The sequence below is a fragment of the Peromyscus californicus genome, unplaced genomic scaffold (assembly GCF_007827085.1).
Source record: "Peromyscus californicus insignis strain IS unplaced genomic scaffold, ASM782708v3 Scaffold_14__1_contigs__length_90479793_seg_2, whole genome shotgun sequence".
Taxonomy (NCBI): Eukaryota; Metazoa; Chordata; class Mammalia; order Rodentia; family Cricetidae; genus Peromyscus; species Peromyscus californicus.
In genome coordinates, this window is record NW_026294436.1 from 50715434 (window position 1) to 50733818 (window position 18385).

Here is an 18385-nt window from a genome sequence, read left to right on the forward strand (position 1 = left end):
GGAGCTTTTACTTGTCATTTAAAACATCACATTTTGACATACAGTAGAAGGAAAGTCTGTAAGATTTAAAACTACAAATCGGTAAGAAAAACATATGAGACGATAGTCTCATCAATAAACAAACTTCTCTTTTTATGTTTATCAGATTGAAAATATTTTTAAGTCTATGGATGTGGCAAGAGTTTGGACAAGGGCATAGCTCTATGCGGTCTTCAAATAGAACAGGCTGACCTCAGCAGTACCATACTGGAGACAGCATCATCAGACATCCAGAAGTCTCCTGAGCCTTCTATCATTTCTCTTCCCTCAAAGACAACTTTTCTGACCTCTCATATCATGGTTTTATTTGTGGGTTTGAATTCAGTGGAATCATATACCAGAACACACAGCTTGTGTGTTCTGAAATGTGTGTGACAGTCAGAGGACAAGCCTAGTTGATGCTCCTTGTTTGACAGGTTCTCTTTTATTGTCCAGTGTTGCTAGGGCTGGCCCCGGAGCTTCCATGGATTCTTCTGTCTCTACTTTCCATCTCCAGGAAGGAGCATTGGGATTACAGACACATATTTCCTGTGCTGGGCTTTGCCTGAGTTCTAGCAATTCAACCTAAGATCCTCGTGCTGGTGTGGCCATCTCCTCAGCACATGGTCAGCTTCTTTAGCATGACATTATAATACTCACCCATGCTGTTATACTGGCTGAAGTTCACTATCATCTCCCCTATAAGGTATTACTTTGCATAAGTATAATTGATTTATTGTGTTGTTTAGTCTCTGATGACTGAAACTGGGCTACCATCACCATATGGCATATCTCCTGGTGAACATATGCACACGGCACATGTTCATGTTGGCTATTTCCTAAGAGTGAATGCTGCACTGTAGTATGTGCACAAGGTTCAGCTACAGTAATCAGAACCAGTTTGGCAACGTGACTGCCCAGATTCATACTCCTACCAGCAGTATACTAGAGTTCCATAACATAATATTTTTGAAAAAAATTAAATAATATATATTAAATTTAAAGTATGCATAAAGTTTTGACTTAGCAATTTTACATATTAAAAAAGTCTTGGAGAAGCTGGGTCCTGGTGCACACCTTTAATCCCAGCACTTGGGAGGCAGAGGCAGAAGTATCTCTGTGAGTTTGAGGCCAGCCTTGTCTACATAGACAGTTCCAGAACAGCCAGGGTTACACAGAGAAACCTTGTCTTAAAAAAAAAAAAAAAGTCTTGTAGGAAAACTAAAGATACAAATATATACTTCCTTACTAAAAACTGTAACTGATAAAGATTAGGCATTAATTTAAATGGTCACACAGAAACAAATTTATGTATTCATAGAAAGGGATTGGGAACAGCAAATTGTTAATGAGAATTCTTAATAATTGTGTTACAATTATGTATTTCCATTTAAAAATATTGTTCTTAATAAAAATTGGTATACTCTAAGCTATCCCTGCAAATTAAAAAGCATTCACCAAACTGCTCTACAGCTGTGAGAGCTCAGTGGTTGAGTATCTGACTATCTGGCTTATTGAAGGACTAAAGTAGCATATGTAACTAATTGATCCAGACCTTTCAAAGCACTAATGAATAAAATCAGTTATTATTCTATTTGGGAGAAACATGTAATAGATTAAGGGAAAAACAAAAACAAACACTTGGTAACTCAGCAGTGTGACCATGTGTCTGATCGAGCCAAGCCTCATTCATGACAAAAACTGTTCCCACAGTAAACTGGACAGAAAGGAATACTGGGAACCTTCTATAAGCTACTCACAGTAGCCCTAACAACCCACCTAGATACACCTCTGGGGCATTCTTCCCACAGCCAGGAGTAAGATGTGATTCCTAAGACCATGATTAGCTGCCACAGTAAGGGAAGAAATGGAGGAGAAAGAAAATATACATTTGTAGGTCATCTAATTTCTACATTAAAAAATAAAAATAACCTATAGGCTAATTAATAGAAATACTAGAAAAGTAATGTGGCTGGAAAGACAATTAGGATACAAGTCAGCTGCATTTCTAAAAACCAGCAATACACAATTAGCATAAAAATGTAAAAGAACACATTTGTTACAGGAACAAAATTAAAATTCCTATAAAAGATTTGTAAAATTTCTTTGTACAAAATTACAAAATGCTACTGTGAGTGTCTGTGTGTGTCCAGCTGTGCCTGTTCCCTCCAGTGTCTCCTTCAGCCACACACACCTTATTATTTCAGACAGGGTCTCTCACTGAAAGTGGAGCTCCTGTTTCAGCTAGACCCACTGGCTGGTGAGCCCTGGATTCATCTGTTTCCATCCACCCATATGCTATGGCTCCAGATGCATGCCACTGTGCCCAACTCTTATGAGCATGCTGGGAATCCAAACTCTGGTCCCCCATGCTTGCAGAGCAAGCACATCAGCCATCTTCCCAGCCATCGAAAGACATTTTTAAAACGTTTAAATAAATACAAAGAGTGCTGTATTATAGTCACCTTTTACTGAAATTTATGTATTTACCACAACTATAACCATCATCTGGGGATTATGTGTGGAACTTGGAAGTTGATTATAAAACAAACTTAAAGTCCAGGACAATGGTAGTGCAAGCCTGCAGTCCCAGCTATTCTGGAGGCAGAGGCAAGAGGGTATTTGCTTGAGCTATGCTCATAGGGTGCCCAGTACCACAATGGTGACTTCCTAAATGCAGGAGACCACCAGGTTGTGGGATTGTGAACACTCCATCCTAGCCAATCCTTCTTAAAAGAAAGTACATTTAAAGAAGAGACTGGAGGGAGGGAGTGGGGACTAGTCAACAGAATGAGAGACAGGGTGAGATCACAGGAGGAAAAGAGAAGAGACAACCACTGTTTTATTTATTATTCAAAGAAATAGATAATATAGTATGTAGCATTTGCAATACAGTAAGGCATAGTTATAAAATACAACATAGTCCTTGTGAGAGCTGTCATATCTGTGATAATTTTATTTTTCTAATGCATTTCAGCAGAAATTTATAAAAGGGGTAACAGAGCAGCTGTATGTGTGTGTGTCTTAAAATTAGAAATTTACTTAAGGAATCTCTACATAAAAACCGAGGTGGAGAATGAGTCCTGATTCCCTCAAAGGGGAAGTATGGTGACATTTTCTGTTTCAATATCATCATTCTTTTTCACATTGTTTACTTCTATGGTTTTAGCCATTGGAAGACTCAGTTAAAGCAACATACTTTTTAGTTGTAATCTTCATTTTAAAAGCAGAAACCAGCTTTGAGTACTTGGGATAAAGTTTAGTAAGTTAAGAACATCAAAAGGCCCTGAAATCAATTCCATCTTGGTGTCATTAAATTAAACAGTGATAGCCAGTAATAGAAGCATTTGCAAAATTATTGACTTCAAATACACTTTAATATCAGAACAGTTTTCAAACAGCAGCACCAAAACAAAAATGAAGGCCTAGGCGGTGGCTGCTGACCCGCACTGGCTCTCTAGGACCCTCATGAAGGAGGAAGGACAAGAGGGACTCCACAAAGTTGTCCTCTGACTGCCACACTCACAGTGCAGCATGTGTGCCCTCAAATAGCCATAGAATAATAGTAATAAAACTTGTTTTATAAAGCAAAAATGAATTCAGACTCACTTCAAGATCTTGAGGACGACCTTCAACGAGAGATTACTATAGATTTATGGTAATTTTTGGCTTATCTTACAATTTCTGTATTCCATATAGGAAAGCATCTACTTTTATATTCTGATCATTACTAAAAATTTTATGTACTACTTTGTTTTAGAAACTGATAATACCAGAAAAAGATGTCACCTCTTAGTTTGACTAATTTTTTCAGTAGCCAGGCTTGGATAGATGACCGATAGAATATATGGGGCTCACTTTAACGTTCTACTAAAAGATGTGTGCCGCTGCAGCTTTTCAATTAGAGATGTATTTAAGCATTGTATATCAACTTGGGATGTGATATTCTTAAATTATTTAGCTACTGATAAGAAAATAGCACTGAAAAATCAGAATCTTAAAACCTAGCACAGAATTAGATTTGAAAAAGTACATATGAATAATAAAACTGCCAATTATTATGCCAATCAAGATTTAAAGAAACTGAGTTGCATTCTTCAACCAACTATCAAAGCAAGTAACCGATATTTGAAGGACCCCGTTTTAGACAACAGTTCCTTGTCACCACACTTGAAATCGATGCAATTACATCTGCACACAGGAAATTTCTTGTCATTCTGCTCCCATGCAGCACATGCAGATAAATAGAGTTCGTGAAAAGCAGCCTGTTTACAATGCTTAGCACTAAGAGTTCAGTGAGGCCAGAGTAAGTTATTCGTTGTTAATAGGAAAGGTGGTTAGCGTGGAAAAAGAGGACCTGGTAAGTCCATCATGAAGAAGAAGAAAGGAAGGAGCACTCTGAATTACCTCATTATTCTATCACCTACTGTTGTTCCTCTGACATTAGATCTAGTGAAGGGAACACAATAGCTAAAGTCACTTATGAGGATTTCAAAGCACCAGATATGCAAAGCATCAGTCACCACTTTTAACAACCATCTCATCTAAAGGACTTTTGTTGCCCTTTGTGAGCATCCACGAAGGGAGGAATGTCGCCCACAGAAACGTGCAGGCAGCAGGCAGACTCACTGCATGAAGACAGAAGAAGACTGCACTGACCCTCTTCCCTTCTCAGTAAGTCAGCTCTAGTCCTGCCCATGTGGGGAGCGCAGCACTTACTTTGAACACCTCCAGTGGAGAACCTCAAGGCTGAACTACATACACTTTGGGAAATAAACAGTGAAGTTGACTCATTTGTCCTAACCACAAAACAGGAACAAGAAACCGAGTACGAGGGCTTTTAACTCCCTAGGAACCCTAGTTTTTCTCTTTGATGATTTCCTCTGCAATTTTCTTTAATAAAGCAAGTGGAATCATTAAATGACTCAGTTATAATGAGTGAAGAGATGCTGGCATATTTATAGTACAAAGAATTCTGGCTCCACAGAGTCCAGAAAGGCTGGATGGACCAAAATTTCTATGCACTTTAAAAATAATGGAGCAATATGGGATTAATGCTTTAAATCCTTAGGAAAAACTCATTAGTACAATAACAACTTAGCTATCCAGTGCACCAAGTAAGGACTTCACAAAGTCTCATTTGCTTGTCTTTTTTCAGAGTAATTTTGTTTTCTTCTTTGGTTTAGCAAGAAAAGTCATCATTCCATTTACTCCACGATGGAACTGGCGCTGTGAGAGGAGCTTACATGAAAATTACCTAAGAAAAAAGCTTGTTGGGTATGGTGCTGCACACCTTTAATCCCAGCACTCTGGAGGCAGAAGCAGAGTTCCAGGCCAGCCAGGGCTATGCACAATGAGATCCTGTCTACAAAAGAAAAGAAAGAAAATCCAGGCACTTTCTCATTCCCAGGGTACATTCTGATGTTTACAAATCTAGCATGTGAAATTAGTGAAGGAATAAACATACCAATTTTACTTGTTTTTAATACCACCATTAGTGAAGACAATGTATTTTGTTATCAGTTTACTTTCTATTTAATGGTTTATGCTTTTATCCTAGACAAAGAAGACCTGTTTTTTAAAATTTGGATTTCTGCCAGTAAAGACATTATAATAGATATAGTTGGGTTCTCTCTGTGACTATTTGTTATAAAGCAGGCATCAGTAAACTGCTTTTATGTTAAGTCTTGGTCAGTTGTTTTTTATGACCTTTAAGCTAAGGACAGTTTTCTCATTTTTAAATGGTTATATTTTAAATGGTTATATAAGTGCCTGTATAATAATTTCCACTTTACCTCCTGGCCAGCAAAGCTAAAATATTTATTATCTTGCCCTTTGGGAAAAAGTCTGAATATCTCTACTACAGAATTGCAGTTGTTTTTATATAGACATGCTACAGATGGAGAAGAGCATTCCACATTTAAAATATCTAAATTGCCTTTCATGCTTTATTTCAGGCCCGAAAATGCAAACCGTTTAATATTTAACAAAACTTTTAAGAATGCTAATAGTCAAGTGTGGTGGACCATGATTGTAATCTCACCCTGGAGGTGGGGGTGGAGGGTCAGGAATTAAAGGCCACCTTCAAATATATAGCAAGTTCAAAAATGCAAAAAGAATGCAAGTAGTTGTATTACGGAGATCATTACTCTGCAGCGCAAGGACTGCTTTGGTATTTTAAATTAAATATATGTCGATGGCTTAACTGTATGAATCATTTAAGGTTTTATTTAAAAGTTTAAACTTAAAAAACAATAAAAGTAAAATTTAAATTGGGGCAACATTGTGACATATGCTACATAGGTTTTTGTATAAATTAAAAATGTAACTAACTATATATTTAATGTTTTAAATATTTGACTTTTACCATACTTATTGTGAGGACCATTTCTCTACCTTAACTAAGTTAATTGACTGGGCTTTTTAAATGGCAGCAAGAGACCGTCAGGGCACACTGTCAGCACACTGCACTTCCGGAATGGGCCTGAAATGGCCAGACGGCAACAGTGATCTCTAAGACATACACTCTGTTAGCTGGGTGTCTCATCAATGCGGAGTATGTACCTTTGCCTCTTCCGAGACAGAAAGTATTCCAAATATTGCTAATTTTATAAGATAGTACATGATTTGGGTTCTTACAAGTAAAATTTCTTAAAACTTGCTCCTTTTAAAATACAAGTCAACCTATTATTTGCCTCCAAATTTAGAAGCAACACGCTAGGCCTGGGGCCACGGCAAGCGGTGCTTCGCTAAGGAGTAACAAGAGGGCAGCAGCCTAGGATGAAGCAGAGGGTGGACAGAGCAGGCACACTCTTTCCTCTACCACACACCAAGTGGTGCTAAGAAGCCAGACGCCACAGAAAGACCAGATGGAAGGATTTTGGTTTACCACTTACAAGTTTTTGGTAAAGAGCTAGGAGAGGCTAGATGTGGTACCTCATGCCTGTAATACCACTACTCAGAGGCTAACGCGAGATGACTCTGAATTCAAGACTCCTGGACTACAAAATGAGGCAACAGAAAGTATATTCAAACCAACAAACAACAACAAACCTGGGAAAAAGACAAAGCAAATCTCAAGGGAGACAGCTGCACTACGATGGCATTAGCGTCATCTCGACTGGGCATGTCACACAGCCACATTTTACCGAATTTCAGATACCTAGCTGTCTCTCGCTTTGAATGGCTTCTATACTTCCTTCTTCAATAAATTCTTAAGTTTCCTGAAGATTAAGAATTTTATTATTACTTCTGTTACTAGTCTGTAAATTTATGTTCTATAAAAGCTAAGTAATATGTAGGCCAAACTTAGGTCAAGGAATATGACTATACAGATTATTAAATGATATCCAGTCTTTAAAAGTTTAAAATCTGGAACTAATCATAACATCTGAATTTAAGCTCATGCAGGGAGAGGAGGCAGTTCCAGGCTGCTATCCATAACTATCAATCTTCTAACTATTTGACTAATCCAATTCAACACCTGAGTTTTCTAGGTTAAACAAGCTATCAGGTACCAACTTTGTGGCAGATGAGACCTTTGGAGAATGAGAAACGGTCTAACTATTTTAAAAATGGTAATGTTTTAGAAATCATCAGTTTGATTTTCAACTTGTACTAAGCTTGGCAACTTTACCTTTAGTAATGACCTTTTAAGGAATAGAACTAAGTTTTCTTTGCCAAAAATATATATAAAGAATGCTGAGCCAGGGGATGGTAGAACATGCCTGTAACCTCAGCACTTGGATTAAGAGTTCAAGGTCAGCCTGAGTCACAGAGCCAGCTAAAGTTAATAGCAACACTCTATTTCAAAACCAAACAACCAGACAATCAAAAGCCATGGGAGGTTGATGATTAACAGGTGGAAGGTATTTTATTAATCTTAAGGCACAATATAAGGAAAGATTATTTGAACAGCGCCCTAGCAAAGTAAACATTTTCCAGAGCTGATGGAAGGACCATCCCCTTCCATGGTTAGCAGAGCTGAGTTGAAAGCTGCCCTTTTTTAATACTTCTATTCGTCAATCTTTACTCCTTAGAGGCATTCCTTTTTCCCTTTTGCTTTGTGAGAGGGTCTCTCTAAACTGCTTAGGTTAGACCTCAAACATAATTTTCCTGCTTCAGCCTCCCAGGTAGCTAAAATTATAGGCATGCAGTACTGCTGCTGACGAACCAATCTTATGTAATTGCTTTTCAGGATTAAGCAGTCTTATACAGAAAAATACATGGGTTGTTTAAGACATGTATCAGTATTTTCAATGTGAAGCAGGTCCTGTAATTGACTCATTTTTAATTGTATAATAATTTTAGATAACCAGAGCCCCACTTCATATATAAAAGAAACTGACCATTTGAATCAATAAGCACCGTATATGGGAAAACATTGCTAGTAGGTAGTGAATGTTTGGGTTTTTACTTTGAATGTATTTCATTCTATAGCCCAGGCTACCCTTAATGTTCTATGTAGCTCAAGCTGGCCTTAAACTCAAAGCAATTCTCCTGCCTCAGCCTTCCAAGTACTCAGATTGCAGGTATGAGCTACCATGCCTGGTTAGACTGCAGGTTTTAATGGTGTACTAATCTTCTCATTATACATGTATAATATATAATCTTGTTAATTATGTCAGAAGTGTAAACTGAATGTTTGATAAACAAGTCTATTCAACACATAAATATCTGAAACAATCCGAACGAACTTCATTCCTGTGTGAATTAGGACTTTAACGATAAAACTGGACTTTCTGGAACCCTTCAGCACCAGAGAGTGAACGGGGCCTCCCACACGCAGCAAGTGAGTGCCGCTCCCACTTCTTCCCTCTTATTTTGCGGCTGTCTCACTAAGCCCTGCAGACAGACCTTGAACTTGTGATCCTCTTGCTGCTACCTCCCAAGCAGCTGTGATTACAGGCCTGTACCACCAGGCCTAGTGACTTTAAAAGATCATTAGAAGGTATTCTACCTCCTACAATAAAATGTTTCCTTCTGTTCACATAAAAATCAAAGAACGGAAAAAAAAACCATACAAACATATTAACAATTCACTTCTCTATTATGGCTACAATATTTATTACCCATTGTACCTTTTCATTTTCTTAACTGAATCAATACATTATTAGAAAACAGAGAAAAACAGTGTTCCTCAAAAGAGAACTATCACACTACCAGGAACAATAAAAAAGAAAAAAAAGTGACATTAAAATTAAAACAGGCAGTGGATCTCTGTGAGTTCAAGTCCAGCCTGAAGACCAGCTTGGTCTACAGATCAAGTTCCAGGACAGCCAAGGCTACACAGAGAAACCCTGTCTCAAAAAACAAAAACAAAACAAAACAAACAAAAAACAAAATAAAAACAGGCTTAGTGGTGTATACCTTTAATCCCAGCACTCGGGAGGCAGAGTCAGATGGGTCTCTGTGAGTCTGAGGCCAGTCTGGTCTAGAGTGAATTCCAGGACAGCCAAGGCTACATTGTGAGACTCCTACCCCCATTTCAATAAACGAACAAAAACCAAGAGCCATAATCTCTACAGGGCAATCTGACAACTAAATGTAACCTGAACTTTATAAACAACCTGGCAGTCATTCTCAACATTCCTTCTCTTGATCCACAAATTGAGGCCCAAGCCTCAGTGGCCGGGATACTGAGGTTTCTGTTCACTTCTTCATACAGTTTGCTCAAAGAATACGTGGAATCATGTGCAGTTTAAAAATTCTGTGTGTCATATATGGTTGTGACACCTATAAAAAAACGGAGAGCTTCTGGTTTGGCTTCACACAAGCTCTTGTGAGTTACATCTTTTATAGTCTATGCTAATTAAAAACATACCAACCTATCACCAGGTCCTGCTCGGTATCTTGCACCGGGGATCAGGACTGGGTCATCATCACTGTCATCTGTGTCCTGGAGAGCAGAGTCCCTGGTTGATGTGTCTTCGTGAGCTGAAGACCCGATGGCTTCTGTTTGGGTTGGGAGTTCAGGACCAGTGCTACCCTGATAAGCAGCACTCTCAGCGCCAGGCTGCTCAGAAGCCTCCTTGCCTGTTTCAGACAAAGTGCCTTCTTCTGGAGCCCCACAAGGGCTGTCAGGACTTGGGTTATTCCTTTCTCCTGAGTTAGGATCCAATGGCTCAGCAGTGGAGTTATCAGTTTGTGCTGTCAGAAAACGAAGTCGTATATAAGTTAGCCACATGTCCATCCTTACATACTTAACTTAGGAGCTGACATGTTCTAATAGGGAGTCTGATTCCTTCACAAGAGAGGAATACGCACAGCCATCGTTGAGAAGTGACCTTTGCCTCTGGACAGATTTACACAGATTAAGGCTGTTTGGTTTTGTATATGAGCCAATTTCCTAAAGACAGCGAGATAACCCACCTATATCTATCCGGTTCTGAGTGAGGTTTTCTGAAAATGTTCCTTTCTCTGATAGTTCTTCAGGAGCTCCTAGAGTTAAACAAAATTATCATTAAATCTAGCTTTTTAAAGAAAAATAAATATAAACATAACACCCCAACATTCCTTTAAATAAATGGCTCTTAATTCTATCTGGGTCATAGAAACCTTTAACATTCAGATAAAATCTCTCTCCAGGGCCCCACAAAATGCCTCAACGGCACTTGCTAAGTGCAAGCCTGGAGACCTGAGTGTGATTCCTAGAACCCAAGTAAAGGCAGAAGGAGGGAGCTGCCTTCACAAAGTTGTCCTCTGACCTCCACAGGCATGTACCCCACACAATAAAATGTAAAAATAAAACAAAATCTCACTCTACAAAGTGTTGGCATTTAGGCATCTGTATTAGCTTGCCCTTAGGGTCCTGACAGGATAGGTCCTCAGCTGCAGCCACTAAGAGCACCCACCATCCACATTCAATACTTTCCCTTATAAAAGGCGGGCCTCGCCTATGACCATCTCTTTCTCTCATCTCCAGGGACTGTTCTTTGCCCCCTTCTCTGCCCCTTCTCTGTCCCTTCTCTGCCCTTCCCCCAGTAAACCTCCCACATGAGTCCTGTTGTATGGCATGACTCCTTCTTACCGCTTTTAAATTACAACACAAAGAACAAACAAAAGTGACCCATTGTTGGGGAACAGAAAAAAATAGGTGGATATTCAGCACTGAGGTTCCTTATAAGGAAAACAATCAAAATAACCTAACTTGTTTCACTGTCTCCTTCAGGTGCTTGCACAGAGCTCTGTGGGACCAAGGATTCCTCCTGACCCTCAGATTTGCAGTGGCTCCCATTTCCTCTGGAACTTGAGGTTGTACTGCTCCTATGTCACAAGAAGATAAAGGATTCTATCAACAGTTAACAAAAGAATTTTGATGTAATTTTTATACTTTACAACTTAAAAGAATATTAGAAAATTCAGAACATAAGTACTTGAAAAGCCATTTTTTAAAAAAGAAATCATGACTTCCAGCATACTTCATCTTAGAAAGATTTTTAAAATGAGGCCATTTTTATTTACTATTTTGATGCTTCTTGTCTGCTACACACTTCTACATGTCCTTTAATGAGACTCTGTGTGTGTGTGTGTGTGTGTGTGTGTGTGTGTGTGTGTGTGTATGTGTGAAACAAATACAGGGCTTCATATATAATATGTCACACCTTCAATCCCAGTTTCTACTGAATTTTAAGTGAATTATATTGTGTCCTTTTCTATCTACAGAATTATTAGTGGTTTTATAGAATTTGATCATACCCCCCTTTTAGACTCTAATGTTGTATACTTTTAAAAATTGAGATGAATGGAAGCCTGGCCATTTCTTCAGTCTTTGAACTGCACCCCCCACCCCCGCCCCAGTGGAACATTGTCAAGTCTTTGTGTGTGTGCATGTGTGCATGCGTGTTCACTGAGCATTACAGTTTTGTAAGAAGAAATTATATTTTTTATTTTAATTTTAATACCCACCTGATGATGGCCAGAGTCCCATTAGCATTTCTGGCTATAGCACAATATGAAACCCATTCAAAAATTTTTAGTAAGTATTCCATAAGAAATCACGGCATATGTGTAAGGAGAGGGTTGATAAGGAAAGAGGAAGATGTCTCAACAACCTGAGATTAAAATCAAATTTAGAGCCAGTGAGCTGGCTCAGGGAGCGAGGTGCTTATTGCCAATCCTGATGACTGGAGTTTGGTGGCTAGAACCAACTGGTGGGAAGAGGGAGACAATTCCCCCAAGGACAGTGTCATTGGGTTTCCACATCTGTGCCATGATGTGCACCCACACACACATACACATGCAGAAAACAAATACATGAAAAAGGCAAATTACTGGGGATTTTTTGCCAAGATTTTATAAAATTCCTTTTAACCAAATTACAAAAGTCAATTTCATATTTTTTAAAGTGTAGATAAAATATGATATTATTTTAAACAATATATTATACCTACATGGGTATATATGCAGGAAAAAATGTCAGGGGGGTTTGTGAACCTGCCTGAAGTGTCATCTCAGTAGGATTATTTCAGTTAAATGTTTTATGCTGTTTCTTTTTTCTTTGTAAAGAACATTATTTCTTTCCTTCTTCCTTCTTTTTAATATATGGTTATTTTGCCTGCATGTATGTCTATGTAGCACATGGGTGTCTGGGGTGTGAAGCAGCCAGAAGAGGGAGGACATCTGATCTCTGGATATGGAGTTACAGATGGTTCTGAGCCACCATATGAGTGCTGGGAACCAAACACAGGTTCTCTGGAAAAAACAACAAATGTTCTTAACTGATGAGCTGTCTTTCAGGCCCCTATGAATATCTTTTTAACCGGGAGAGACTACAAAGCCACTGTGGAAAATAAAACCAAATATAATACATTTTTTTCCTCACTGAGAAAGCTATGATACAGACATAAATAAAATGCCAGAGCACAGTAGTTATAATGATTAAAATGTTATGGTACTAATAGGAAAAGAGCCACTAATGGAAACAACACACACTCAGCACAGTTACGATGGCATTCTAAATCACAGTGAAATGAGGAGGCCGCACGACCTACGGTACTGGGTAAAGTAACAGCCGTGTGGAAAGTAATGGTGTAACTCAGCATCACACTTGCTAGAAAAAAATAATTCCAGAACTAGTAAGGAGATAGTTTTACTATAAAACTATAGAGAACACAAAAGTAAGATGAGAGACAGTTTTCCCCAACTCTGGGAGGAACAAGGCTTTTCTAAGCATGAAGATTACAGGCAGAAACCTTAAAGCAGAATCACTGTAAGGAAACTGAAAAACAGCAAGCCCGGAAAACACTACAACAGATGTAAAGCAAGCGACAGCACCCTTGCTGTCCTGGTTCTACAATGGCTCTCATAAGCCAACCGGAGAGGACGGAGAGCACAGCAGAATAACAATCTATAAAAGATTATTGTTACTGGGGCTTATCATACGCACCACGTACTAAGTTTAATGTACTTTCTCTGCAAAATCCCACTAATTCTTGACAACAAACCTTAGAAATAGGCTCTTTTAAAAATGCCCTTGTCCATTTTAGACAAGTGGGATTAAGAGAGATTCCTCAGGCTGTCAAGTTAGAGTCCTCATCTGTCTTTAAAGAAACTAAAACTAAAAAGCAAGACACATACTGAAATAAAGAAAAGATGCATAGGTTTAATGTTCTGCTTTACTTTCAACAATATATATTGAATATTTTAAAAATAAAAATGGTAATATTTGACAACTAATGAATGAGAATATAATTTATGGTCATTTTAAAATGAAATTAGCATCCAAGAAAAAAAAAACAGAGAATAAGACTTAGAATTGTCTGAAGGCATTCTTTCTAAGAAGGCAGTCTCGTATAGAAAGATGAGAGGAGAAGAGACGGAGTAAATAATGTGAGAACCTCGTGTTAAATTATCTGTTATGGAACAGGACCACAGACACCATGCTTTAAAACATTAGATAAACACTTGGGGTCATGAAGAAACCCCAGTGACGTCATCTTCAAACACACTTAGAATCTGATTCGCCAGCTCTGCGGCTCCCGTGCTGGCCCAGCCCATAGCTCTAGTGACTTCTTACTCTGCTTACGGCCAGTCTTTCAGCCGGCATTGCCTTCTACTGTGGCACAACATGAACACAGCAACCAAAACTACCTTCTCATGATGTTCTTAAACATCTCCTCATTTCCTGGATGACCTTATCTGTCGTCACTCATCTGTCTCTCCTCTGCTCACTCCATTTCACATCCACGAGCTTCCTAAAGATCCCTGAACATATAGGACTGCTCTGCTCAAATGTTATGCAGGATGTCTCTCTGCCTCAAACGTTCTTCCCCTACATGCACTCCATCTTCTCATTGAAGACTGACCTTCCCTAGGTTTCCTGATTGTCCTTACCTGCTCTATTTTCTTCCATAGAACTTAGTGCCTTCCAAATGCTATACTGTACACTTATTTATTGTAATTATTGTCCGCTTCCTCCACCTAGAATGTAAGTTCCAGAGGGCACAGATTTTTTTTAAAAACTATTTTTTCTTATGCATTTCCAATGTCTAGAACAATCCTTGGCACACAGAAGGTCTTCAATAACATTTGAAATCCTATTTAATCAGGCTTTACTGTAAAATATATTGAAACATAAACACACATGGAGGCCAGTGAACTGAATAAAGTAACATATAATCACATATTAGTCAATCACACAACATATAATTATGTATTAATAATATATTAACATGTGATATGTTATTTGCACATAATATACTTTATATTATAATAACAGTATATGATGTATTTACATAAATTTAATATATTAACATAACTTAATATATTAATGATAATTACAAGTGATTAGAAATAATTGATGTAATTATTATATAATCCTTTATATAATTATGCCAACACACAATTATATATTTATAAATACCATATTGTCAACAAACATTCATAAATTGCTAATTAAACAAGGTTAAATAAAAATATTTGGATAATACTCAATCAAGAGGCCTTTAGATAGTGGGAAAGATAAAATGTTTACATAAATTGATTTCTTAAATTTAAGAATCAGCTAAATTAATACATGAACAAAATCAGAAATGTCATTAAAGACAACATATATAGCACTAAATAAGTATAAAAGTCCAACCTTTCTAATAATAAATTAAATAACAAGTAAAATTATTTAAAAATCATGATAAAAATACATTGAACAGAAGATTAAAATGTTCATACACTACCTGAAATGTAAAAAGAGAAAGTCCTTTAAAAATAAATCGGCAATACCTTTTGATCTAAACATAGTTCATCTCTGGAACTATCTCACAGATACGATGCTGGTAGTGGAAAAGTTTTAAAAGAAAGACATTTCCCTCACTGGGTTAAAAGTGGTAAGTTCATTTTCCAATTAAAAAGGAATGAAGAATTAATCTAGAACATCCTACTGGATGGAGTAGTACAATTAGTACTAATAATTAGTACATAACAATTAGTACAAGTAACTAAAACAAGTATAAAGTTAAGTTTAACAAATGCAGAACAGAGTATATTCAGCATAATTAAAATAATGTTCTAAAATGCAAAACAAAAATCATGCACTTATGTATATATACATATATACACAGAGAGAGAAAGAGAGAACAAAGACTAAAATGTTTCAAAGTAATGTAGGTGATTATATTATTGTTTGTATTTTCTATCAGAACAAACATCCCAGGATGACAAACACAAGTTGCTTAAATTTTTATAAATGTAAATTCTCAGGCCTGGGTTTGCACCTAATCAGCAGATGGGATTTATTGATCTGTGGGGTTTTTTGAGTTTTACTTGTTTTGTTTTGTGCGCACAGAAGTGTGTGCGTAACACGCACACATTCCAGAGGAAGATGTTAGGGAGTCTTCTTCTATTACTCTTCACCTTTTGGCTTGAGATGGCTTCTCACTGAACAGGAAGCTCACTGGTGAGCTCAAGCGATCTGCCAGTCTCTGCCTCCCAGTGCTAGGGTTACAGGCAGATACAGGTATGTGCAGCCATGCTCCGCTTTTACATGGCTGCTAGGGATTCCACCTCTGGTCCTCATGCTTACATACAAGGGCTCTTATCCACTGAGAATGAGCTGTCTCCGCAGACCCCTACTCTATGTATTTACAGTTCTTCAAGGAATTGAAAGCACACTACAGTTTCACAACCAATACAGGGTAGCAAAAAGAAAACAGAAAATGCAGTACAGCTCTAATATAACTCTACACAACAGCGAAGAATGTCTTCACAAAGACGTGAACTTACCATTCGTCTGTAAAGTTCAGTTTTATTGTGCTTGTGGTTGTTCCTTCTGTGCTGTAGTGCAAACTTAAAACTGGTTCACCTGTCCCTGGCTTGGGGCTCAGCCTTTCATTACTGTTATCTGAAAATTGTGTTTAAAACATTTGAAAAAGTCTCTGAAACAGTAAAAATATGACATTTCCTAAAATTTAAAAGAACTTAAGTTAGGTTGTTCTTGTCATCATTTTTATTCATGTTAGGTTCTCCTTTAAAGGTCAAAGCAACATTATGGATTTCTAGCTTTGTGTACATGACTCCCTCATATTTAGAGGGAGATCAAATGCACTGAAAACCACTTTCATTAAGGAAGCAAAAGCTATTAGCATGCAATGACATACATAATAAATGGAACCTTACTTAATAGAATACCCATGATTTCCTTTTTGTTGCTTGAATATCAGAAAGGATTAGCAGCAGCTAAACTTTAAGAAAGATGAAAGGGTTCTGCACAGAGCCGCTCAGTCAGATGCTACTGAGACATCGCTCTCTCAAGACACACTCTATGGCAAGGCATCAGTCTACTGTGCTTTGGCATTTTCTAACTGCATCATTATTTTAGTATAGTTCAGCTTTTATTCTTAACTAATCTTGCAAAGAAGATATTTCTTAATAATGGACAATAATTTCACCTTAAAATTTTATAGGGTATATCTACAATACATAATGTCTTTTTTAAAAATGGCAAATATAGGTGGGCACGGTGCTCACACCTGTAATCCCAGCACTTAGGAGGGCCTCCAAGATTTCAGGACCGGCCTGTGTTCCACAGTTAAAAACAGGCCAGCTGGACCAGAGTGAGGCTATCTTTCAAAAAGAAAAACTTCACATTTGGCTGGGCATGGTTGCACATATCTGTAACCCCAGCATTCAAGAGGCAAAAACAAGTGAATTGCTCTAAATTTGAGTACAACCTGATACACATAGTGAGTTCTAAGCCAGCCAAGGCTATTTAGTAAGATCCTGGCTCTAAATTAATCCTTAATCAATCAAACAAAATAGCAAATCAAAGCCACAAAAACTGTAGAGACTATTCAAAGCCCTCTCCCCAAGAGCAAAAGAATAATCAAGGACTAAATCCAACAGAACTTTAAAACATCCCATTTGATAGTCATTAACAGCTTGTGGAAGCCTGAGCATACACAGGGAATAAAAATGGACACCAAACCAAGTATCAGACACTTTGGCTAGCTGTCTCGAGAGAGAAAACCTATCTGTGGTTATCTCTTTCTCTTGGCACCCATTCCAAAACTGATATAACAGTGAATTACTCTTCCTAAAAATAACAACAAATCACAACTTTAAAAATTCAAGTTACTCACGCTTCTTTTCTGCTTTTACAATCATGCCAGGGCCTGCAGTGAGCCCACTGAGTGTTCTACCACTGAACTAGATGCACAGGCCTATGTAGGCTCTTAACTGTTGCTACAATGAAGGACATACCCTCTCTCCACTCCTTCTGAAGTTACTGGAGCACTTACTGAAAGAGAACCTCACAGAACCTCTGGTCTAGTTTATAACCAGGAAACATAACAGCATTTCAATAAAGGACTGGAGCAGAAAGGAGAAAGCATTCCCCATGAGACAAGTGAACTGAAAAAGCTCAATTCTTACACTAGGTTTTAAGTTCTAACTTGTGAGAAATCTTGACTTATATGATTAAATCTTATTTTAAAATAAGTGTAAATACAAAGCTGGCATCCTCAAATTATAAAGATCACTTTATTTCTATTCTATTTGTTTTGACTCCATCCTTAGTATAACAGCTAGTAGGAATAAACTAAAACCCATACAATGTGCTCTCTCTCTCTGTCTCTCTCTGTGTGTCTCTCTCTGTGTGTCTCTGTCTCTGTCTCTGTCTCTCTCTCTCTTTCTCTCCAGTGTCTCACCATGTAGCCTTGATTTGCTGAGAATTCACTTTGTATAGGCTGGAGCTGAACTCACAGAGATCTGCCTGCCTCTGCCTCCCAAGTGCTAGGATTAAAGGTGTGCACCACCAAAGCAGACCTACACCAATTTCAACACCTCAGCATTGTACCTAGGGTCTTGGAGGCGGCATTTTACAAAACATCATTCTAGTAAAAGCACAAAACTTTACCTTGGAAAAAACTATCAA

The 18385-nt window shown here is 37.9% G+C and overlaps 1 protein-coding gene across 6 annotated transcripts in view; it reads right to left on the reverse strand.

Moving 5' to 3' along the window:
* The window catches only part of Dcaf6 (DDB1 and CUL4 associated factor 6), a 115189-nt gene that overhangs the window by 12223 nt on the left and 84581 nt on the right, over positions 1–18385 (reverse strand). For all 6 annotated transcript variants that reach the window (XM_052737468.1, XM_052737467.1, XM_052737466.1 and 3 more), the window contains 4 exons: positions 16237–16354; positions 11168–11283; positions 10390–10458; positions 9846–10167 (listed from right to left, as the gene is read on the reverse strand). In XM_052737468.1, coding sequence (XP_052593428.1) covers positions 9846–10167; positions 10390–10458; positions 11168–11283; positions 16237–16354 — 625 coding nt within the window. The remainder of the gene's footprint in view (positions 1–9845; positions 10168–10389; positions 10459–11167; positions 11284–16236; positions 16355–18385) is intronic.